Genomic DNA, 24,250 nt, shown 5'->3' on the forward strand with positions numbered 1-24,250 from the left:
ACCCATTGTGCTCTTTTCTGGACATTCTCAGCCTTATTGTCTTGATGTGGTCACAGGAGCAGCCAGAGGTTGATGTGACTTTACTCATAGTGTGGTTGAGGAGCACTGTAATGATGTTTTGCTGCCACCTGCTGCTCATGTTAGTCGTGCAACTCAAAGGATGAAGTGGTTTAGTGGCATAGAGCAGTTTTTCAGAGCACTGTTACTCTCAAAAGTTAAATTTTATTTAAATAAATAAGGTCATACAACCTCAAAGCAGCTGCAGAAAGTCTTGCATATACAAGTCCAATAATGTATTTAATTTACTCTGACACTGATCATTTATGTCAGTGGAAACATAGACAAGTCCCTCATGATGGCAGCAATGTTTCCCACGTTTCAGTAGAAAAACTTAAACTACAAGGACATGAGAAAAAACCGGGAGGACTCCAGGTGGCCGATAACGGCAAGATGTTTAGAATTGACTGGCCTTGTAATTACGAATGACGTAAAAACACTAAAAACAAGCTTTTCCAAATGCCTTGTCCTCTTTTCTCCACATGCTCTCTGTTGAAGGAGAACTTTGGTGAGCCAGACTCAATGGACAAGAAGGTGGTTCTGATCACAGGCTGCTCCTCAGGAATCGGTCTCAGCTTGGCTGTCCGGCTAGCCTCTGACCCCAACAAGACATTCAAAGGTGACCACAGCTGACATTGACCACTCATGGTCGTTTGCTGTATTCTTTATATGTTAAACCGTCCTCTTAGAGAGCTTGCACTGAGGAAGGAACTGCTGGTGTTAAGGTGAAGCCCATGTTGAGTCCAGCGTGCGTATTCCTTTTTACGTCCATATCAAAACGTGCCATTAAGCGCTGTTTTCTGTTTTTAGTCTATGCCACGATGAGAAACCTGGCCAAGAAGGAGCGTCTTTTAGAGTGTGTGAAAGGCCTGCACAGGGATACCTTGGACATACTCCAAATGGACGTGACCGGCCAGCAGTCCATCCTGGATGTGAGGGACAGGATTGTGGAGAAACGTGTGGACATTCTGGGTATGTTCACGCGCCTGTGCGTCCTGATCCAGACTGTAATTTGCCTGTGCTGATGGGTTAATCCTTTTGCAGTGTGCAACGCCGGTGTGGGTTTGATGGGACCGCTGGAGGCGCAGTCCTTGGACTCGATGAGGCAGATTCTGGAGGTCAACCTCCTCGGTACCATCCAGACCATCCAGGCTTTCCTGCCGGACATGAAGGCTCAGGGCCAGGGTCGCATTCTGGTCACCGGCAGCACTGGAGGGCTTCACGGTGAGTGAAATGTTCCACACGTGCAGCTTTTGTCATGATTTGGTAGAAATCACCAAAACAAATCATGTTGATGCTTGCCGCCATGCTTGAAATTGCCAAAATAACTCATGCTGTCTTGCAGGTCTCCCTTTTAATGAGGTGTACTGTGCCAGTAAATTTGCAATCGAGGGAGCATGTGAGAGTTTGGCTGTCCTCCTGCGACACTTCAACATCCAGTGAGTTTTAAAGTTCATGTCGGTTTCTTAATTTAGAGGCTCTATTAACTCCAACTGTCGATTAAAGCAGACTTCTGACTTGGTGCTTCATCCCACAGTGTGAGTCTCATTGAGTGTGGTCCAGTCAACACTGACTTTCTGGTCAACCTGCAGAAGGCAGAGCTCGGCGATACATCTCTCCAGCAGGTCGATACCCAAACACTCAGCCTCTATGAAAAATACCTGCAGCACTGTGGCTCTGTTTTCCAAAATGCAGCACAGGACACTGAGGACATTGTAAAGGTATGTCTGCATGAGACAGAGGTGGAATGTTTACTCAAGTGCTGCACTTTAGTAGTTAAATAGCAACTTCTTTTAGTATATTTATTCAGCAGCTACAGTTACGACACGTTGCAGCTCCACATTCTACATACAAAATCAGTGATGAGCTTATAAAAAAGATACACAATATATAAGGAAGTTATGTACTACTTATATATTTCTACTGCACAATAGTACAAAGACACCATGTTTTATTATTCATGCACATATGCAACTCTATTCATATTTTCCCTGGTGCGGGATCACTAAAATCTAATCTTAGAATTAATTCCACCTCATCCAACTACAACATTAGAAACTGCACACACGTGCATGGAACAATAATAATTCTCCAATTTAACACAGAAGGGGACCAATTTGCATATTAGTACCTTCGCCTTGGACACCTCTACATCTCACCGCTGCCGGGTGTTTGTTTTTGTCTACAAGGTATTTCTGGATGCCATCCAGTCACCCAGCCCTGCATTCAGATACTTCACCAGCGGTGTCATGCCACCTCTCACCACACTGAAGATCACAGAACCAGATGGCCTGCGGTACATCAGTGCTATGAGCAAAATCATCTTCTCATCGGAGGAACAATAATTTTCCACATGCCTTGTTTTCAGCCAGGCTGCTGCTTCGTGTGCAGACTTGCCTCCTCTTTGTGTGCAGAGGTTAATGCTTGTCTCTCTCACATCTGATGTCTGATATAAAGTTAATACGCTGACTCACTGCGGTTGCTTAACTGGAAAGGGCAGTGAGTTCAGAGTTTTTCACAGCAGGGAGTGACTGCATGGTTATGTCACTTATCATATGCTGCATTCCTTATTACAATATAAAGGTATAAATGTAAAAATAGACCATTTTCTGGTTGGTGGAGTAATATGTGATAAGGACTGTGTTTTGAGTGATACAGCAGCCATGTCATTGTCATTTGAACGTGTTCTAACATCACTGTTTTCACTGGAATAGCCGTGCTTCCACACAGGTTTTTACCACATTGTTAAAGGGAAAACAGTCCAAGAATTTTCTTATGTAATTTGTGATTGGCTATTTTAAGCATAAAGCATAAATAAATAAAATAAAATGAATGAGGCTCCCAGGAGTTTCTCCACTTTATATTGTAGGTTGTATTTCTTTCCCAGTGCTGAAATGCTTCTCTTAAAATGCCCCCTGAGGGATAAAAAATAAAGTATTTGAACTGAATTGAACAACATGACTTTGGATAAAATCCATCATACCTTCACTGCAGGTTGTATTGAACAGTCGTACCCTAATTACTCTTTCTTGCTACAGGAAACAATGGTCATAATCTGGGTTAATAAGTATCACAAGGAATATATTGTAGGAAACACAAGGAAAGCTGCTCAAACTCAGCCTTTTTTCACTGTGAATATGCATTTATGGTAATGTCAGCAATAGATTAATTAATAAACAGGAGATACTGTATTTTGTTGAAGTGGAACAAGCACATTTATTATATATAGACATCTAAAAGAGGTCATCTAAGAGCAATGAAAAGTTAAGAAATGACGTTTTACTGTCTAAGCTGGACCTTTGAATCACTGAACTGTGTAAAGTTCAGGCATCAAAGACTCGGTGAGGGCCGGCTGGAACAGCATCCACCCCCTGTGTCATTTTTGGATCAGTGTGGGGAGGTTAAGCCCATGAGTGTGTTCTCTTATGACCCGAGACAGGTTACCTTGTCTGTACGTTACGTTTCTACCTATCTTTGATAGGATTGGCTGAGGTTCTTTAATCCCTCCCTGATCAAGTGGCCTAATTTCAGCCTGAGGATCCTGAAATGGATCCTGCTCTACCAGTTCCGGCTGGGTTACCGCACAGAGCAGCACTAAGAGGTGTCAGCATAATGAGGCTTAGGTAGGGGCTGCTGTAAAATGTGCTAAAATTAAATCAAGTTTTCTTACAATCATAATTCAGTCATCATCATTTTGATTAAGGTCCACCACAATGCTGCTGTCAGGTGATATTTGCATTACTGCTCTACTTTAGTCATCACAGTCGTAGATGATGAAATGTATTGCTCTGTAGAACCAAAGTCCAGAGGAGTCACATGCACATCATGAGCTTGTTAACTGGGTCAATCACACAGTATCATTTAGACTTCGGCCTCGTTAAACCTCCCAGGGAACTCAGGTTGGTTCCAGAACAATGATCATATGTGCCCATAAAGCAACAACTCTGTATAAAGGTCAAAATGTCTCAACTCTGTGCTGTGTCATGGCTTCAAAACTTACTACTATACTACTATTACCTCCAGTGACAAACATAAAGTCATTTTCAATTAAAATACTGCATTTGTAAAATAAATTAATTAAAAAATCTGACTAAAACCTTTAAGTCCTTCTGGTTCACAGCAATATTACCTGTCCTCCCACCTTCACCAGTCACAAATGATTAAGGCCTCACCTATCAAAGGCACCAACGCCAACTCTTAAACTGTATGAACGCTTGCCTGTGATTGGCCAGAGCCAGCGGCGCCTCCTGCTCCGTCACCGCTGTGATGAGGGAGTGGAACAAAGCCGCTGCTGCCGCTCGAGGTGAAACTACCGGCGCGTCTCCTCAAGCAGTTTTTAAACTTATACTTCACCATGAACAACAAAACCGGCCCCCTCCTCCTGAAGGCGCTGCTGGAGCTGTCTGAAGCCCACTCCTCAAAGGTCGTGCGAGGAAACACGAAAAGAGCGAACATCAGGTGAGATGATGGGACTGTAGCGCAGAGACGCGTACAGGTAGAAACACCGGGTGAAGTTTATCGGTTATGTGAATGTGTTAGTGTAATTCGGATGTTTCTTTAAATTTCCAGCCATATTTTGTTATTATGAACTGACTTCCAGTGTTGGAGAAGTGTGTGAGTGAGGTACACACAGCCGCGGTCACGTGACTCTTCTCTACCTTTTGGTGAAGCTTACCTGTGTTAAATTCAGCGTTGCTGCCCGGTTTGTTTCCTGAGTGAGAAAATGTGATGGAAATAGTGTTATTGAGTGCTTGTCTTTCTCCTAAAACGGCTCCTATCTCTGAATTGGCGCTCATACATTCAAACTGTGAATTTATAACATAAATACTGGGAGTAAACTGGGAGTTATTCTGAAGCTCGCCCTGACAAAATGCGCAGGAAAATACAAATTCTGACATCAGATGGCACTGTACCGCTGATAGAGTAAACCTGGTATGTTCCCTGTCTGTTTCTTGCCGTTTATATGTATATTTTCCTTCCCTTCAGACACTTGGGCTCCGTTGGGGCCCTGGTAGCAAGAAGGGCCAGCCTGCCTCTCTGCCCCGCCACCCCCGTCAGCACGCAGAGCCGCAGCTTCATCAACCTGGCTGCTCCCATCACCACCCGCAGGATGGAATACACCGAGTGCCGGACATTAGGGTGAGTGTCCCGATGTGAAAAAACAGCTGAAATTAGAAGACAAGAGCCCCTGAAACATGGATATAGAAGTTTTGTTCATGTTCATTTTTTTCTGGAGCAGATCTGAAACAATTAGCCAATGAATCAATGGTCAGAAAATTAATCTGCAACTGTTTTGATAGCAAAAAAAGTGTTTGGGGTTACTTTTTTTTGGAAAATTTGCAGACAAAATGATTAACTGAGAAAATAAGTTGCAGATAAATCCATAATTAATATAATTGTTACAATTTTCTATTTTAATTTCAAAAAAGTATTTTTATATTTGTATTTTTTTTATTATTTATATGACTGTACTTCTGTTTTATTGTACTTTTAAGCACACTTTCAATGCCCTTATTGTTAATTTTATCTCATCTCATTTCATTGGATGTACTTCTGTCCTCAGGTATACTCCGGAGCAGATGTACAGTGTGGTGGCCAGTGTGGACCAGTACCAGCACTTTGTTCCCTGGTGCAAAAAGTCTCGGGCCATTAAGGGGCGAAATGGTGACATCCGGGCAGAGCTCGAAATAGGTTTCCCCCCCATAGTGGAGCGCTACACCTCTGAGGTCACCGTCGTCCCAAACCACAAAGTCAGGGTGAGTCCTCATCTTGGTTGCTCCAGAAAATACCCAGCACAGATACCTCACCAGCACATGGCCGGATTCTTGATTCTGTGCATTATAACAGCTTGTATGGGCTTTGACCTCATCGCCTTTTGGTACTCAGTGACGAGTAAAGGGTCATTTCTTTTGAAACAGGCTGTGTGCACAGATGGATCCCTCTTCAGCCATCTTGAGACAATATGGAGGTTTTCCCCTGGACCCAAGGACCTACCAGAATCCTGCAAAGTGGAGTTCTATGTAAGCATTTGAGATGTGATGAGAATCCAACCCTGAGTGCCAGGAGCAAATCAGGTTTTTCAGCAGCCACGAGTGACTCACAGGTCGGCTCTGACGTCATCTAAATCTGCATGTGCACCTAAATTATCCACCCGAATGAATCATTTTCACATATTTAGACACCTGCACCTGCCTGGACTTTTCACTCCACCTCCACTGGTCCCTGTAGGCTATGTTGGCTTTTAAATTATGTCCAACACCCCAAGCTTTCCAGGTGATATCTGTAATGTGTGTTGTATGTAATGTAGGTTGCTTTCAGTAATTTTAAACATTTCCACACGTGCAATAATGTCACTGCAGCAAATATTGTGAGGTATTTAAGCAGCAAAACTAAAGACTGTAGTTATAATCTTGACAGGACAGAGGAAACAGGATACACAGAATTAAAGTTTTAGCTTCTAGAGAGCTCTGATGGAGCTCAGGACAAATGGAGAGATTGGGAGAAGTAGAGTCTTGCAATGGAAATAGAGTAACCAAAACAATGAAAGCATAACTCCTGTGGGACCACACTGCATACTAGAGGAGAGACTTAAGTCCAAATCTTTGTTCCTGTATCATTGTGAATGGATTACTGACTGAAGGAAGTAGAGAGTAAAATCTCATTATGCTCTAAATTTAGTCTTTGCGTGGCATGCTGGTGTCCCTGAAGGCCTGAAATAGCGTTGAGGGAACAGTGTTAAGGAGCTGCTGACAGAAGTTTACCTCAGGGTCAGCCAGGAAGTGGTTCGATGTCAGTGTTAAATAAGGGAGATTATCGATGAACTTTTGAAGGAAGTGAAGCCAGACAGTTGAAAACGAGGTTTTCATGATCTGCAATTTTCACCGAAACATAGATCTGACAGAGATGTGGGTCAGATACTTGCAATAAATCCGTTGAACTCACAGAGTCTCACAGACGTTCGGCTAACATGTTTGTGTCCCTGTCGTGTCCTCTGAAGGTGTCATTCGAGTTCAAGTCTCTGCTGCACTCTCAGCTTGCCAGCGTGTTCTTTGACGAAGTGGTTAAGCAGATGGTCGGCGCCTTTGAGTCACGGGCAGCGACGCTTTACAGGAACCGGCAGGAGGCGCCACTGAGGAGGCGGTCAACATAAGGCGACCCCTCTGACCTCCCCTCCATCCACATCCGCGAACCAAACCCTGCTCAACCTTCCATCAACACTTGTCTGACACAGGAGACTGGATCTTCTTTTTGCACTCACTCATCTGGTTATAATACACATGGAATCCACATAAAGCTATTTATCAATAACCCACAAGCTAATTTATTTGCTTTCTTGTACATATATTTATTTTAGGGATAGGAATAAACGCATGGTTGCAAATTATGTTGAACACAAATGCTTCTTTGTAAAATTGTGTGAAAATGTGCAGACTCCCACTCAGGGCTGAAACATCTGAAAGTCATGTCCAGCATTTTCTCTGTCAGTGGAATTATAAAGCTCTTATTTTGGTAAACTTGTGTCTAAGTGTCAGTTATCTTGCATTTTTCACACCCCAGTGTCGTGGATCATATCTGTAACTGCCAACTCCTTGTTGTGTTTGGGCAAAAGAACAGTTGCGTAAGCACAGTCCCAGTGACCTGAGGCCGCGGTCATAACGTCCCTCCCATCAAACTGTTCAGCTTCTGAGAACAACCAGCGTTACTCGGTTAGGTCATTGTCTGATTTCATGTTGAGAAACTTGTAAAAGGTTGTAGTGCAGATTTCACAACATTTTAACAGCACAGAGTTCAACTGCTTCTGCTACAATCGTTGCCACAAATTTGTCCCTGTTTTTTTTCTCCATTACAAGCAGAAGAAAATTGAGTACAAAAGCACTGATATCATGTCAAGAATTATGATCATATTGGCTGAAAATGTGAATGAAACTGAACGTACAGGAGTCTGTGTGGTGGTGCTGGTGCAGACACACTGACACATGCTGCATTCACTGACATCAGGAGCTCATAAAGCTCAAATATACGACATGAGATATACATAGCAGAGAATGTATTTAACGACAAACTATGCAATGAACACTTACTTAAGCAGCATGACATGCGGTGTGTTTGAGGCAGTGTTGAAGAGTGAGTGCTGTGCAAAGCTGAGTTTTTAATGATTTTCATTTAGGAACAATCATTGACTTCAGTCTTGATAACGAACATGTGCACTTTCAAAAAGCACAAATATGCAACGTATGGAAGACATTTCAAGCACTGTACACTGAAGTAAAGAAAGCGAAACTTTTTAGAACAGAATGAATGATAAAAAGTCAGTTTTTTTATCCTGCATTTTACATTTTTTATTATGTCTTGCTGTGAGACAGAAATACAAGCCCAAAGGAAAAGTGATCTGTCCTCAGTGTGATGCAGATACTGCTTAATCTTGGTGGAAGATTTCTTAAATGCATAAACATAAACAAATCATGACTCAGCAAAATCAGTGATGCAAATTCATTGTGACAGTCAGCCACACTGCTCAAATGAGGCCAAAAGTGTCAAAAACAACATGTTTCAGCTTCAAAATAATGCATGGACTCTAATTTAGTGAATAATTATTATACTGGGAATTTGCCATGCGATTATTTCCTCCAACAACATTATCAGTTTGCATCAACATAATCTAATAGTGTAAATAATGATGTGACCCAGTTAACCTGCTTTGTGAAAGACAAGGCATTCAATACATATCTGTAGATCTTTTAGTTCCGTGTTTGGGGAGTAACATGCCCTCTTTGAACAAGTTTGCTAAATCAATATTGTCTGAATGAGTATCATTAATCACTTGTTGCATTTCTGTGTGCTTTCCCAACTCTTTCAATAAAAACACCAGCCTTTGTTTGATAGGTGTTTCTTGTTTTGCACAATGTCAGCTGAAGTATAAAGGGGAAAGACTTGCCAGAGAAAGACTGCATTGAAGCAGAGATCTCAAAAGCACAAGGATGAAGAAGATTGCAGTCCTGATTCTGGCGCTCAGCTGCTGTCTATGTGAACCACAAGCTGATGGAAACACTGGCAGATACAATCAGTGCTCTGGATCAGCCAGCTGCTCTGACATCTGCTCCCTCACTTCCATAACTCAAAACCTGGGAGCCATGGGAGAGAAAGTCGCAAACATGGCAGAAAAAATAACGCTCCTGGAGGCTAAGCTGCAAAATACTGAAAAAGACGTCCTGGAGCTGCGGAGCCTGACTGGAGGTAGAGCGCGTGTTTGGATGGGTTCTAATCACAGGATTTGATTCTTTTTATTATTTCTTACCTCTGATGTGTTTGTGCTAATTTGATGCCCCTCAGGCCAACCTCAGGTGGCCTTTTCTGCAGCTCTCAAGGAGTCTGGCTCTGGAAACACCGGACCATACACCACTGCTACCCCACTGCAGTATAAGAGGGTCTTCTCCAACACTGGCAATAGCTACAATCCTTCAACAGGTAGTGTATGCTTCAGAGAGAAAGAGACAGAGGGAGAAAAGAGAACTCATGAAATTCATACCACTCCTCTTGTTTTGGCAGGCATTTTCACAGCAACGGTCAAAGGAATGTACTTCTTTCGGTTCTCCATGTTCAACAACCTCAACCCTGTGGCCAACTCTGTTGTGAGCCTCATGAAGAACGGCGTACGGCTCACATCTGTCTGGGACGCCTCAGGGTCTGATGCCAACGACATGGGCAGCAACGCTGTGGTCATCCCCCTCGAGGTGGGTGACAATGTGTACGTGGAGCTCCAGGCTAACAGGGTAGTCTATGACGACGCTATGAACTACAACACCTTCAGTGGTTTTCTGATCTTCACCACATAATTCAAACAAGATTTCAAGTCTGCACGGACCCTCATGCTTTTACAGTTAAAGCAATATGTTCACTTTTTATACTGCTAACTGGTAGTTTGGGAAACAGAACGCGTGATAATACAATGAAAAGATGATGTGTTGTGTAGGATTTAAGAACAAATTGGGAAATGTAAATGCAATTTGTTTGAGATATTGTATTAATGATGCCCAGGTATAAAATAAACATCAAGCTTCTTTGCACAATGCCTCTTTCTCTGTTTTCATCTCATAATGTTTTGATTTCATAGTTTGAAGCTACAATGCATGCGTATTAACAGTGTGGTTATTTGCACTGAAGGTAAAAATGCACAAGAATGCAAGAATGGTGCCTGTGAGGTTGCATGCATTATTATTTTGAACCCATACGCAGAATCTAGCCTTTATATGTATAACTGAGCAGAGTAGATAGTCAGTAGGTCCTCTGTGTCGACTTCGCAGGCTTGTCAGCCTTCTAGAAAGTAAAGAGCCGAAATGAAACACATGTAATAAGAAAAGGAAAAGTGCTTAAAATCCAAATTCAGAAAGATAATTTCTATTGTAAAACTACTGACAGTCATTTGTAAACATCAGACTGCTAATTTCGCCAGAGCTACCTTCTGTGTACGCGAAAAAGATTTGAATTACGAGCACAGATTACATATAGCCCACCCCACAAGACCACGGTTAACTGCAGCTCATGCCAGTATGAAAAACATGTTAATGACATTATCAAAAAAAACTACACTGCTATAATCATTTTGTTTCAAATATCAACTATCCACAGATTTCACGACATACATGATAAACATTTTAAAGCTTGTGTGATAAGATGTATGAAAGCCGATTTCAAACAGGCAATCTGCTGGACTACCCCATGAAGGGGCCTGCTACGATTTCGCGCGTGCGCAGTTGGCTACAGCTGGAACTACTAGACGAGTTCAGCGCTTTGTGTGTAGTAACTTTTTAGAACGCATGGTCGGATGTACTACGATTCCAATTTGCGTGTACTAATTTGCGTGTGCAATCTAAAATTTTGCGCGTGGGGCTGCGGGTGATTTATTAAGAGTGGTTGCGTTAATATCAACAGGTGCAAACGTGTTGGAGACACCCTGTTGAAATGAGGGTTTTGCGTGTTTACAGCATGGCGAGTTTGGAGAGAAGAAAGCGGAAAGTGAAATTCGGCCCTATGGAGTTAGAGGTGCTGGTAGATGAAGCCATTAAACACTTCAATGGGCTACAGCAAAGAAAGCTGACTGTCGGACAAAGGAACGCTATATGGGAAGAAATTTGTGAAAAAGTAAATGCTGTTGGCAAAACGACGCGAACAGTGGACGAAGTGAAAAGAAGATACCAAGATATCAGAAGACGAACAAAAGAAAAACTGGAGTACAGTAAAACGTCTGCAAATGAAACACGTGGAGGCACAGTGGACGAGATGCCTCCGACCAGCATTAAGAAAGAGGTGCAGTTGATGTTCTGCGAGGAGCAAGTCACTGGAATTGCCAGTTATGACACACTGGACCAAACAGCAAACCAAGGTAGGCGCACAATAATACTGTACAGACACCTTTTTTCCCCCTGAAAAGATATTTATTTAGTAAGTGAAAAATGAATGTACCTCCTGTGGTTACATTTTGCTGTCTTTCAAGTCAAATCCCAAAGCCTTAACAAAACATTTCTTTTTTTTCTTTTTTTTTTACATGTAGAATCTTCATCAGAAGTCCAGCCACCCCCCTCAAATTCCCCCAGAGCAGCCGCCACCCCTGCAGAGCCTCGAAGGAGCCCAGAGGACATTCATCTGGAGTTGCTGCAGGAACAAAAGAAACAGTCTGCAGCCCTTCAGACAATTGCACGGGAGATGCGAGCGGCGTCATCGTTGTCACGGGGGGTAAGGCGCCACACTCAGGCCATTGCCACGCACTGCAGACAGATGGTCAACGCAGTGTCTGCCCTGACGATGGCCGTCAGCTCTGTGGAAAGAGGGCTACGGGAAGGGATGCAGGCAATGATTGCCCTCAATCCAGGTGGAGAAGCAGGCCGACCAAGTCCCACAGCGACAGCTAGGCAGCCGGGGACCGGAGAGGGAGGAGAGGTGCGCACGACGGGCAAGTCCCACCGGCGTAAAAGGAAACGCAATTAATACATTCAGCTGTCACGTTTAAGTTGTCTTACATTGGCTGTGAATGTTTATTTTGTGTAAAATGGGCTATATGATGAAGAACTGTTTTCGTTTTTTTTTTTTTTTTTTTAAAAAACACCATAAGTGTTATAACTATAGCCTAATACATTTTCTGACTGAAACAATGTATCTTTCATATGATTTTGCGGGGCTTAACATGATTAGACGTTCATGAGTATTTCGTTTGATAATAATGTTTAGAATTTAGAAAGTGATTTCAATCATCTTTTTTTCAATAAATGTTGATTTGCTTAACTTTGCAATGCTCCGCTCTTCATTTTTTTGGGTCACACTAACCAGAGGGAATGGTCTTGCATTTGTACCCATGTCCGTTTTTTGGCCATAACTTAAACTGTGTTTTTAAGCAAATTGATTGGTTCTTGGGGAGATTTCTTACTTTAACGCAAACACAAGCTACATGGGTGGAGCCAATCCTATAACTCTGGGAAATCCAGCTATTGCACAAAAAAAAGTCTTGTTTGGCCTCATTCAATGAGTGAGTGCGTGGAAACCTAATATACTTGGCCATGCGGCGCGACATGGCATTTAGGCCTTCAGACAGCACATCTGAAATACGGGATTGGGAGATCCCAGCTGTAAAAACCACCGTACGCTGGAATGACCCAGATGCAAAAAATGTAAACTTGCAAGGAGTTTTGTCATTTCTCGTGGCTGCCTCCAAATCCACTCTGAGTTCCTCCAACAGCTCCAAAATGGCGGCAATGCTGGATAGGCGATATGTTTTAATGAGTGTTTCCTCGTTCATTTCAAAAATGTTCACACCAGGGTGAGAAGTGCGTGCTCTGCGTCTCCTTTCATCGTTTCGATGTCTCCTTCTTGAGACAATAACCGCAGCCATGTGTGCGCAATTACGCATGCAAACCGTTTGCACCTCCTTTTGACATGTGTTAGATATAGACGCAGTTTCTATTAGCAAAATTGCTCTCTGGTTTGATAAATCACGTTGCGGATGCTATGGGTTTGCACACGTTTTTATACACGCAAAACAGTAGTAGATCTAGCCCTCAATCTTTAATGATGTCCAAGCGAGTGAATGCCTCAAAACATCACGGCCAAAGTAAATAATCACTCCACTGGTGTTTAACCAGAGCTGGAGCTTTACGATGTTACACGCGGTATTTCCTTGTGCTTCTTTACTTTGTTGCGGATAACTGCTGAGGCGCTGTGAAGTGAACTAGATTGTCATAGTTGTAGAACTACGTGTCATTAACATTGCCCTCGCTGTGAAACAGTAATACAGAAGTATGGAAACTCACGTGTTTGAATGTGAAATAAAGCTTCCCACAGCTGACACTGACACCATCCTTTTAACATCAACATCACAGGTACACATTCCTGCTTCCCATGAGACTTCAAGACACGTATGTCCTCCCACAACTCCAGCAGTGCCCCCTTCTCCTTGTGCAACACCAGCACCCATGTCTCCATCTCTTTTCCAGATCAAAAAATTAGGTTTACCGTCAAAACCTTATCCAACATTTCATGTAGTTTTCAGTCAGATTTTGACTGTTTGATTGAAACAATATCATTTCAGGCCTTGCTTTTCAGTTCATATTGCCGGCTGATTGGTTTGGAAGGGCATCTTTTTATCCCATGAGCCAAAGTATCATGGTTTAAGCTGAAAGAACATGTTATTGAAGACAGTGAATAACCATATCTTAGTCCCATGAAGAAATATCAGCCTTTATCGATGCTTGTAGCTGTGTAACAATGTGCATCTGTTCACAAATTTTGTACAATAATAAATGCATATATTTCCAGCCACAGTACAGGATGTACAGCTCGGTCCCTATTTGTATTAAAGTGACTGTACAATCCAAATGCTCAAGGCACTCCAGATCATTATGTTTCCACATTTTATCTCTGCGTACATACATATAATGAATTCATGCTTGAACAGTGAGTTTGGCTGAGCAGAATGTCTCCCCGTGGTCATTGGTGGCTCTACAGGTGTAAACATTGGTGTCCTCTGGCCCAACTTTGGCTAGGACCAGAGTACAGCGGCCATCTTCCTCATACTCTATCTGCACTGTGGTAGACTCCACCACAGGCTCTTCACCACACAGCCACACCACCTCTGGGTCAGGATATCCTGTCAAGACAAATGGAATGGGTGAAAACAGGGCCAAAGGGTGGAATATCTGAAATGAAGCAAAACTGCAATGGTAGTTTTCTGAAGGAAGTCACTGCTCCGCAACAAAGAACCCAAAAATATCACAAAGAGGGATAGAGGTACTGCTTGAGCTCTCGCATGAAGGCCTCAAGATAAGTCATGTGTACCTGTGAGGTGACATGAGAGACGGGCACTGGAGCCCAGAGCTACTGTCTGGTCCTCCAGGCTCTTGGTGAACTGGGGTGGCCCCTGCATCTTGCGCTCCAGAGACTGCAGGGCATGCTCTGCCTCCGGGCTCAGGGGTGAGTCTGCAGGAATGTGGAAGTAGATGAAAGTTAGGCTAAACCCCAGGACGATTAAACAGCAAGGTTAAACCAGGAAACTAAAACAGTGCAGATAAGATAATAAAAGCATGTGTCTTACTCTCTCCAGGGCTGGTAGGAGATCCACAGCTGTCACTTTTGGACAGCAGAGCCATTCTCTTCAGGGCCAACATGGCCTTACCTGCTTTCTATGTAACAAAAAACATTAAAGTAAGAAGCAGAAAACAAAAACAACACCTCAAACTCAAAGAAAAACACAAAGGTTCACTGCTGAGGCGTCACCTTCCACTTCTGCCTGGCCAGAAACCTTTTCATCTTCTCCTTGGACAGATTCTTGGTGGTGGCGAGATCTCCAGAGTCAAATGCTGCCATCCAGGGGTGAGCAAGTGCCTCTTCACAGGACATCCTCCGTCTGGGAAACACACAGAGTGTTATAGGTGGGTAAGTAAAGATAGTAGCTGGAGGCTGTGCCATGGCTCCATGTTTATTGAATCACCTGGTGTCCTTGTTGAGCAAGGAGCTGATGAAATTTTTGGCCTCGTCTGTAATCTCATCAAAGCTCTCCTCATCAAACTCCCACTGGGCAGCTGTGACCAAGGCCAGGGTCTCTGCATCGCTGTTACCCTGGAATGGAGACTCACCACTCAGTCTGCAGAGAGACAGACAGCTGTGTTATTACTGGACTGTTTCAACCTACATCCACTAGGTGGCATTAAAAGTCAGACAAACATTCAAATAACTTGGAGTTGAGCAATCGTCTCTATCACCACCAGCAGTCATAATAGTCTACATTATATTTCTCAGAGTAATTAAAGAGCCTTTTGACCGAGAGGTGAAGTGGATTAGGTCAGCGTGATAAACATGAGCCAAAGTGACTCAATCCTAGTTCCTGTTCACTGTGTCTAAACATCAGCTCTTGCCAGTTTAGATGGAACAAATATGCAGGATGTGCCTGACACAAGAAATTGTTTCAAGCAATGGCTCTACATTTTGGGAAATGCTGTTATTTACTTTCTTTCCAAGAGTTAGAAATTTGATATTACTCTAATGTGTATGAAGCTACCAACCAGCACCTCTAAAGCTCACTAACTAACATCTTTAGTTTGTGTGGTGTGTTGCAAGAACAGTAGTATAAAACCACACGTTAAGGTTTTATGTGGCAGACTATTTCTTGGCTGAGTGCAGTAACTTCCTGAAGTGCCAGGCAACCAGCGGTGATTCCAGGAATAGCCGACAAGTGGATGTTGTTACCTTTGGACAGAGCCAGTCTAGCTGTTTTCTCCCTTTGTCTTTGTGCTAAGCTAAGCTAACTTGCTGTTGGATGTAGCTTCATATTTTTTTGCCCAGAGAAGAGAGCGGTGCTTTCATCCAACTCTTGGCAAGAGTTTTCCAAAATGCCAAACTATTCCTTTGATGTTGAAAGGGTTACACTCACAATATGTAACAGATGACCCCAATGCTCCACATGTCAGTGGCCAATCCCACAGGCTCATAGCTAATCACTTCAGGTGCCACAAACTCTGGAGTCCCGTGCATCACCTTCAGAGGTGTGTTAGCATCTGTTAAACAGAAATTCCACAATTTGGTATTGAAACAATCACTAGAAAGGCAAGTAAATATTAAGAGAGACATTTTTCACATACCAAGCCTGCTGGCTAATCCAAAATCAATGATCTTTATGGAGGTGCCAGTGGTGTCAGCACACACAATGTTTTCAGGTTTGAGGTCCAGATGGACGATGTTCTGCTGATGCATGTAGGCAATCCCCTCCAGGATCTGCTGCATGTAGCGCACGCTGGCGGGCTCTGTGTGCTCAAAGCTGTCGTCCACAATGCGTTCAAACAGTTCCCCGCCTGCGATGCTACGGACAGACAAACCACGGCAGCAGTTATATTTCCTTTTACACAACCAGCATTTGCAGGTGCAATAAGAATTCAGCCTCTATGGCTTTCATGATGACACTCACAACTCCATCACCATGACCATCTCAGGCTTGTTATCGTATGCCGCGAGGCACTGAACCAGTTTGGGGTGGTGGAGGTAGTTCATCAACTCTATCTCTTTACGGGCAGCGTCCCTCTCCTTGGCCCGTCGGCCTTTGTAGAACTTCCCGGCGCACACACGTCCTGTCTCTTTGTCGGTTAGCTTGAACACCAGGCCGAACTTTCCCCTAATAAAGTGAAGAGTTTAGCCATTTTTTATCTCTGGACATTAATAGAGAAATGTGAATGTGTCATGAAGTGAGCAAAATCGAGACTGGTAATAAAGCCCAGAACACAGTCTTTCATCTGAGATTTGTATTTCTACTATACCCTCAACTGTCAGTCAAAGGGAAAACACTTGCCATTAACCACTGGTGTTCTCAAACCTGTATTGATGTACGTCTGTTGCTTGCTGGAGTAGAACCGTGTCTCTACATGCATGTATTTTAATCCTCCATCTGTTGCACTTGGCAGGACTCCCCCCCTTCATGACAACCCACACTAATAAAAGGAAGGTTTTTTTTGCCCTTGAAATGTCAACCACTTTCTCTGGAAAATGAGGTTTGCTCCTGACAGATACTCACATTCCAAGTTTCTCCTGCAAATTGTAGTGATCTGTGACTTTGTGGGAAGAGTCGATAGTGATACAGGTAAAGGCCTGAGGGGCCTCCTCTTCTTGCGGCTTGTCTGAATCTACACACAAAGACACAATAGCTGTGATATAAGCTTCATTATTTGTCTCTATTTAAGTACTACCCATATCACCTCACCTTTCTGTTCCATTTTAACCGCTGGTGACACTGGTCCTGGCTCACTCAATCCCACCTCGTTGTAGGCCCTCACTCTGAAACAGTATTCCTGTTGAGGCTGCAGCCCAGATGACACTCTGTACGAGGTACTCTTACACTGGGCAGTGAGTTGCCTCCAATCCCCAGGCTCAGCACGTCCTTGGTTCTTTACCTCGACCACATAACCCAGGATGGCGCTTCCTCCGTCGTAGCAAGGGCCTGACCAGGACAGCACAAGGCTGGTGGGGGAGATGAGGGAGATCACAGGGCAGGACGCAGGAGGCTGTGGCCTCTCTGGTGGGATGATGATGCATAAAGTGTTCAAGCAACTGCACTTACTTCACACGGTCCTGACAATGCAGAGTGTGTGTTGTCTTACCTATGACAGAAAGGGTGAGTGTGTGTTGTGCTGAGCTCTTGCGGTCCCTCACTACAACAGTGTAGCGACCTGTGTGCTGTGGCTTAGCCTCTGCTATAAGCAGTGTGCTGCTCAGATCTGTATTTTCTGTCCACAGCTCTGCACTGTCCGCTATCTGCAGATATAAAGTGTGCAAGAAAAAGAGATGTTGATAGACGGTGGAGGCGGATAATGTTAGGATGGCAGAAAGTAGATTTACCACACCTGTTCTTTGTTTCTGATCCAGCACGACACTACAGGAGGACTGCTGGTGAAAAAACACGTCAGCCGGGCAGTTTGGCCCACTTCCACCTTGACGTGCTGTGGAGGGTTTTCAAAATGTAATGCTGGACCTGCGAAGACAAAACAAAGTGAGTGTTTTGACTCAGAGCCTGCCTGCTCACTGTGGCACCACAGTCGAGCTACACGCCTAAAACATCAGCCTGGAAGGAAACTCTCCAGTGTGGTGCGTGAGATAAAGACAGAGGGGCAGAGAAAACGTCTGGTCGTGGGACAGGATTAAGAGATCTGTGGTTTGGGCTGTGCAGGCTGGAAGTGTGTTACTTCCCCGGAGACCCTTATTATTGTAGCACACTGCAGACCAAGTGTCTCAAGTGGAAACAAAGGCAAAACACAGATGACCTACCCCACACACGTACAACCAGTCCTTGTGTAATCAAGTGCATTAAACAGTGTTAAACTCGCTCACCTGTTCTTTGAAGACACCAGTGCATCCTGCTTCCATGATATGTTTCACACTATTTACTTAGGCAAATATCCTTAATGCAAGCAAACACAGAGCTCATATTTGTCTATATTTGATATTGTATCCGTAGTTACTGTATGTATATAATGGAAGCATGCATTTACATTGGATGAGAAAAGTCCATATATGAGCTGGAGTTAATATCACCTCTCACACTGTCAGTATTCAAATACTGCAGCATCAGGATGGTGAATTTGACTAGAGACATTCTGATAAAATGATGCTTAAATGGCTTCAGTATCTAAGTTATTGCCTCTGCTTGTTTTGCCATCACTTATATCTAATTCATGAAACCATTACCAACATAGCCACCATAAAAAAATCGGTTTGCATATCAGTGTGTGCACTCATAACAGACATCCAGACCTTATTATGTGCGCTTTTCATGCTTTTATTGTTGCAGCCTACTCCCTAGGGTAAAGTTCCCCAGTAAATGGGAGCACAATAGCGTTGAGCCCGACAACATTATAGCAAGAACAAAAGCTGAAAAAGAAGGTGTAGCTGCAGGAGTAAACCACAACAGCATCAGAAGCAGCTCTCACACAAAAAAACAGACTCTGACAGATAGGCTGCATTAACAGGAGCAGTTCAAATCAGATAATATAGCAGAGAAGAGAAGGGTGAGTGAATGATGGAAAAGCAGGTGCATTGCTTGGTCATAGTGAGCCAGGAGGTTAAAAAATGTTGCATGTGCGCTTCTCACCTGTACTCGAGCTGGCTCTCTTCTTTGGGATGACCTCTGCAGAGACAGATAGAGCGCAGGTAGGTTTTAGTAGGCAAGGATGGAGGTGTGGCTCTGCCCCTCTCTTCTATGGCTATCAGTTTACAGACTCTGCAAGTTTCCCTGAACTGTGCACTGTCCACTCCCCTACATGGTGTTCACTTGGGACTGAGAGCCTCAAGTGGGTGTATCAAAAAGCTACGCTGCTGTGGAAGTCCTGCTTAATTCCTGACTGCCATGCTGCCTGACAGCCAATCACACAAGAAGTGGAAATGATGTGTTTCCTGTTCACTTAAAAATATAACATGGACATCCGGAAGAGGTTACAACAATGGTAAAGAGACCAAGATATTTCATCAAAACATGGAAGGAAGGAAGCTGCACTGTATATGTTACTATGAGCAATAAATTGACCCCGAAAATGGACCAAACAGATCAAATCCTTTGTATTTATGTGTGAAATGAGTCATTGTCTGATTACCTCTTGGAGTTGAGACTGGGCTAAGCTTATCAGAGCCAGTAGGGGAAGTACAAACAGACCCTCTGAACGTCTGTAGCTCATCTTTGGGAGACTGCGGTGACCTTCCATTCTCCATAATGCTCTTGGATGCAGAAGTGGGGACGCCTGAGGCATGATTCTGCACACTATAGATAGTTTCAAAGTCTGGATTGGTTTTCAGAAAGAGGAAAAGGAGAAGAGACCGCAGAACATCAGAAATGAAACTCTGGCTAACTTAAATTATACTTTTTGAAGAATGCACTAAGTCTTCAAGTATACTTAAGTGTACTCAAATAGTCCTTGAGAAGCAATTGACTATACTTGAAGTGTAAATATTATGCTAAATTGGCACAACTTTAAGTGTACTGAAGTCCACCAGTGAAAATCAGGATTCATGAGCATTTAAAACACACATGCAGTACAATTGTATTACATCAACTTATTGGAAATATACTTAAATATACTTAAAATGACGTGAAATTAAAGTAATGTGCTTAAATTATATTTTTAATGGACTTAAGTATACTAATTTTTGACCTTACTTACTGAGATCAGAGCAAATAACAGAATAAGTATTCCATTAAATGGGGCGGAGTTCATGATTAGCAGCAAATTGTGTTGTAGACTAGCTGTGTCTGCATGACATGATGTACATCATGGATCCAGTGTGTCCCAGCATCTCCCTCACCTCTGACGAACACGGCAGCGCAGCAGGATGTCTTCCCCGCGCTGTTTTCCACCAAGCAGGTGTAAGCCCCAGCATCCTCCGGCAAGCACTCCGTCACCACAAAACTCAGCTCCCTGCCATTGAAGGAAGGATTCCCGAAACGGGCCACTTCACCTGCCCATAGGAGCAAACAAACGAGCTAGAAACACTCTCTCCTGCCAGCAACAGGCAAGAAAGATCAGTGAAGAGAAAGCATGTGAGAAAGGAAGGGCTGACAATGATGCCGGATACAGGAGAAAAGATGTTATTAACCTCTTGAGCCCAGCTGTGGATCTGTCATTACAAATGCTTGGTGCATGGCCAGGCCTTGTTCAAACCCACACATGCATTTGAATTATGGTAAACATCTCAGACTCTCCAAAAATACCAAATACCAGAGGCTGAGTTTAGAGAAATGTGAGAAAATCAGGCAGAAATACATGGAGAATGTTTGCATTTGTTGAATTTTGTGCCAGAATTTACAGCCAATTTCTGCAAAAATTAAGAGGTCAAGAGATTAATTGGTACAGATTGCTGCTTTTGTGTATTTAACGTATGACAAAATAAACTGGAAATCAGACACTATGTTAGGCTCTGTTTGTTTTCAAAGCCTGGATCGAGGCCTTAGTGTATTTTAGATCAAGATTTGCTCCTAGGCAAACGTGGAGATGCAGCAGTGCAAATCGTCCCTGCTCACCATTGTGCAACCACAACGCTCTGATTGGCTGACTCCCTGTGATAACCCCCCGAAGTCTGATGTCACTTCCTTCATCCACACAGCAGTCCTCCAGGGGCTCTATGAAGACGGGTGGATCCAAGTGTTCGCAGGAGGAGAGGTCAAGAGACCCTGGATGTGGAGGAGGACAAGTGAGGAGTCAGAGACGAGAAACAAGATCAACACCCTTACCCTGCCGCCCTTTCATGAAACTGCAACATGGGCACACTGGCCTTGTCTTACTTGAGGTTTTCAACTTTTTACTTGAGATAACACGTTTTAGAAGTGCTGCAGGCAGATTCTGTTCTGTTCCATCCTCTCCTCTACCAGAACAGGTCACACCACATCTTTTCTCTTCTCTTTTTTTGTTCTTCCTTTTATCTCTTGATACATGTCACATGAATTCGGATCAGCACTGCCCAGAAAACCACAGCACTGACAGCAAACCTTTGCCTCAAAATACATATACATTACATAAAAGTTAAGTTGAGTCTTACATTCAGTCCAGTAATTCCACTGCAATCAGAGCTTTGTAAGTTTTAGGCGTTTTATCAGCTGATCCTGAGGGGTATCACCAGTATGATTAAGTGCCATTGCAGAGACCTGCCAGGAGTAGTACAGTAACTGAACATTGTGTAAAAGTGGAACAAAGCTGATTTCGTGTTGTAATACCATGCAAAAACCCACAAACAGCAAACTAGTTATCTTAAACCTTTAGCCACTGCTCATTGGAAAGCCTGATGTTTGAGCTGCACCTCTGCAGGCAGACACTGAAAGGTGGAATTCCACAATCTCGCATCATGACTCTCTTTACTCTCTTTACAAGGCTGACATGAAGCTTTTATTAGCAGGTCAACAATGTGAGTCATAACTCAGCTGAACTAAAGGCTTACAAGCGGCTCTAAAAAACCTTCCAGTGAAGTTGAAAATGAAACTTTCATGGCGCTTGCACTGAGGTCAAGCTGACATTATTCTGCTTTACGAGTTCCTGATAATTTGACATTTAAAAGGTGCTGTAAAAAGTTGTCATCTGACAGACAGGTGTGAGTGATAGATACATCAGATGTCGCTAACCATAAGTTTAATCTGAACTGAGATTGGCTTTCAAATGAACCCTTGCAGTTTTGCAGCAAAAGTCACAATTTTATATCAATAGGAATACAAAAAGACGAGAAAAGAAGTGTGCCCTCAAGCTTTGGACATAAGAAATTCAGTGTTCAGTGAGGGCTGGCATGGAAGTGAAAAGTCCCCCATGCAATAAACAATCAGATACCTGGACAAGGACAAGCATACCAACTTTAAAAGCAACAAACCTGGAGTGAGTGATTTCTCTATTAACGCCAGGAGAAAAACAAAACAGATTTGTTTTTCCAGTGTACCAAACCGCTACCACGACGCATCACCATGTTCTGACTTGTCTATTCAAACGCTGACATTAAAAACATGGTAAATGCTACCAGTGGAGCTCTTTCCAACACACACACCCTTAAATTATTAATCCGCTCTCTCCCTCTCTCTCGTGCAGCCCTCACCTGTGTCAGCACATTTATCTGGAGTCCTGGTGTCAACAGCTCCTGGCCCGGTCCCTGGTGCAGACGACGCATGGGGCGGCTTGATGTGCATCCTGAAGGTTGACACATAACGCTGCTTGCTGCCGTCACCGTTCATTTCTGCTTGAGAGCGCCCCGGCCTGTAAACGAACAGCAGATAATTCACACAGTCATTTCCCAAGCTGATTATCACACTTCCTTGCTTTGTCACGGCTGCGTGGGCCTGTTCTGCTTGATCTGGCTCCCTCTCTCTACTGTAAAAACCAACACTCTGTCTCTCTTTCTCACTCCCTGCTAAGCCAGCGCAGCTCTGCCCTCAGTCCTCACACTTCTCTGCACATGTTCAGGCCCTCTTTTCTCACCCTCCCCTGATCGACACTAACTCCACCTACATCACCAGTCCTTCTGTTTTACTTTGGCCCTCTCAGGCAGGGCAAGCATCTCCTTATCTCTCCAGAGTCACCCTCATGCCACCCCACCCACTACTTAAACCCCTGTCTTTATAATCGCGGCTAATAGACACACACCTCACATAAAAACACATAAACAGGGACGGACAGAAAGAGGGGCTGTGGGAGGAAGGGGTTGGGCTTATCTACCCACCCAGCCAAAGGTCGTATAGTGTGGTGTTTGTTGAATGCGCTGCTGTTTATTGATCTCTCTGTTTGCCCTCTCACTTATCAATGCTGCAGCTGAACTTTGTGATGCCGGCGTAGCAAAGGTTCATTTCACGCCTGTGGATTGCGAAGCTGTGATTGTGAACAACAGGCTCGTAAATCCTGTGTGGCCTTAAGTCTGAGCACCTGTCCTGGTCCTGGTAGCGTCACTTCAGCAGATCCATCTGCTGCTATGGCAACTGGAGGTGTCTCAAGAGGGGCCTGCTGTTGTTCAGCATGTGTGGTTGAGATGTCAAGCCTGTACGTCCCACAATCTGCAGTGTTTATTATAGGATGCGACAGATTCTACACCTGTTGTGATCAGTGAACGTAAAAGAAGCCCTCTGTGGTGAATTTCTCACATCTCTTTCCACTCCACGCCCACCCCAGCTTCCTAAATTCCACATCAGTGATCACACAGAATAGCACTGTGAGGGGCTTGTTTTAGTTTCCGTGAGGGAAGAATTCCCAAATCAAACATTGACCAAAACACCGCACACAGAGAAACCACTGTAAGGACGTTTCTGCACATGTCTAATTGCATACATGAAAATTTGTTAAATTAATTGCTGTTCTGAAATAGGTGTGAAATATATTTCAATAATTGCTGCTTTGCTGCAACAAGCTCACCCAAAAACCTTTTCATCAAGGGGATCGAACCTTCAAGGCTCCTGAAACAACTCCAGCCCACACAACTAGAAAATAAAATCCACAAAACGAGCTCCACTGATGATCGGATGAGGATCGGGCGTGGGTGATCCAGGAACCCAGAGGGGTGTGGCAGACCTGAAACAGTAAGAGAGACAGCTCCAAAAAGAGGCCAGAGGAAGGTCAGTGAATGCAACATTTAGCAGCTTTGCTTGTCAGGCACCATCTATCAAAACGTTCCCCCTTCTCTCCAGCAAAATCAAATAAGTGTGGCACTTTTAACTATT

The 24,250-nt window shown here is 43.7% G+C and overlaps 4 protein-coding genes across 7 annotated transcripts; 3 read left to right on the plus strand and 1 right to left on the minus strand.

The window, feature by feature from the left end:
• Window positions 1–579: 579 nt before the first annotated feature.
• hsd17b1 (hydroxysteroid (17-beta) dehydrogenase 1) lies at window positions 580–2,402 on the plus strand. The gene is made up of 6 exons (XM_076753142.1): window positions 580–676; window positions 868–1,029; window positions 1,102–1,281; window positions 1,403–1,496; window positions 1,595–1,778; window positions 2,247–2,402. Exons 1-6 carry the CDS (start codon window positions 580–582, stop codon window positions 2,400–2,402), a joined length of 873 nt encoding a protein of 290 aa, XP_076609257.1.
• A 1,939-nt stretch (window positions 2,403–4,341) lies between these two features.
• Window positions 4,342–7,571, plus strand: LOC143334171 (coenzyme Q-binding protein COQ10 homolog, mitochondrial). 2 transcript variants are annotated; one of them, XM_076752747.1, is made up of 5 exons: window positions 4,342–4,515; window positions 5,044–5,196; window positions 5,621–5,813; window positions 5,976–6,077; window positions 7,055–7,571. In XM_076752747.1, the coding sequence occupies exons 1-5, from the start codon at window positions 4,412–4,414 to the stop codon at window positions 7,205–7,207; spliced, it is 705 nt and encodes a 234-aa protein (XP_076608862.1). In that variant the 5' UTR covers window positions 4,342–4,411; the 3' UTR covers window positions 7,208–7,571. The 2 variants fall into 2 exon arrangements, with proteins under 2 accessions (XP_076608862.1, XP_076608863.1); XM_076752748.1 differs by lacking the exon at window positions 4,342–4,515 and having other exon boundaries at window positions 5,021–5,196.
• A 1,261-nt stretch (window positions 7,572–8,832) lies between these two features.
• Window positions 8,833–10,087, plus strand: LOC143334441 (complement C1q-like protein 2). Of its 2 annotated transcripts, XM_076753250.1 has the most exons (3): window positions 8,837–9,291; window positions 9,388–9,522; window positions 9,604–10,087. In XM_076753250.1, exons 1-3 carry the CDS (start codon window positions 9,036–9,038, stop codon window positions 9,888–9,890), a joined length of 678 nt encoding a protein of 225 aa, XP_076609365.1. In that variant the 5' UTR covers window positions 8,837–9,035; the 3' UTR covers window positions 9,891–10,087. The 2 variants fall into 2 exon arrangements, with proteins under 2 accessions (XP_076609364.1, XP_076609365.1); XM_076753249.1 differs by having other exon boundaries at window positions 8,833–9,291; window positions 9,388–10,087.
• Window positions 10,088–13,759: 3,672 nt separating this feature from the next.
• On the minus strand, window positions 13,760–24,069 carry mylk5 (myosin, light chain kinase 5). 2 transcript variants are annotated; one of them, XM_076751562.1, is made up of 18 exons: window positions 23,946–24,069; window positions 22,642–22,799; window positions 21,092–21,241; window positions 20,377–20,529; window positions 19,671–19,853; window positions 19,172–19,207; window positions 17,928–18,055; window positions 17,685–17,838; window positions 17,288–17,599; window positions 17,102–17,210; window positions 16,502–16,705; window positions 16,179–16,396; window positions 15,971–16,094; window positions 15,032–15,184; window positions 14,818–14,947; window positions 14,636–14,723; window positions 14,380–14,520; window positions 13,763–14,191 (listed from the first exon to the last, which is right to left on the minus strand). In XM_076751562.1, exons 2-18 carry the CDS (start codon window positions 22,775–22,777, stop codon window positions 13,986–13,988), a joined length of 2,625 nt encoding a protein of 874 aa, XP_076607677.1. In that variant the 5' UTR covers window positions 22,778–22,799; window positions 23,946–24,069; the 3' UTR covers window positions 13,763–13,985. The 2 variants fall into 2 exon arrangements, with proteins under 2 accessions (XP_076607678.1, XP_076607677.1); XM_076751563.1 differs by lacking the exon at window positions 23,946–24,069 and having other exon boundaries at window positions 13,760–14,191; window positions 22,642–22,952.
• Window positions 24,070–24,250: the final 181 nt, after the last annotated feature.

This window comes from Chaetodon auriga, chromosome 16 (genome assembly GCF_051107435.1).
Source record: "Chaetodon auriga isolate fChaAug3 chromosome 16, fChaAug3.hap1, whole genome shotgun sequence".
Classification (NCBI taxonomy): Eukaryota; Metazoa; Chordata; class Actinopteri; order Chaetodontiformes; family Chaetodontidae; genus Chaetodon; species Chaetodon auriga.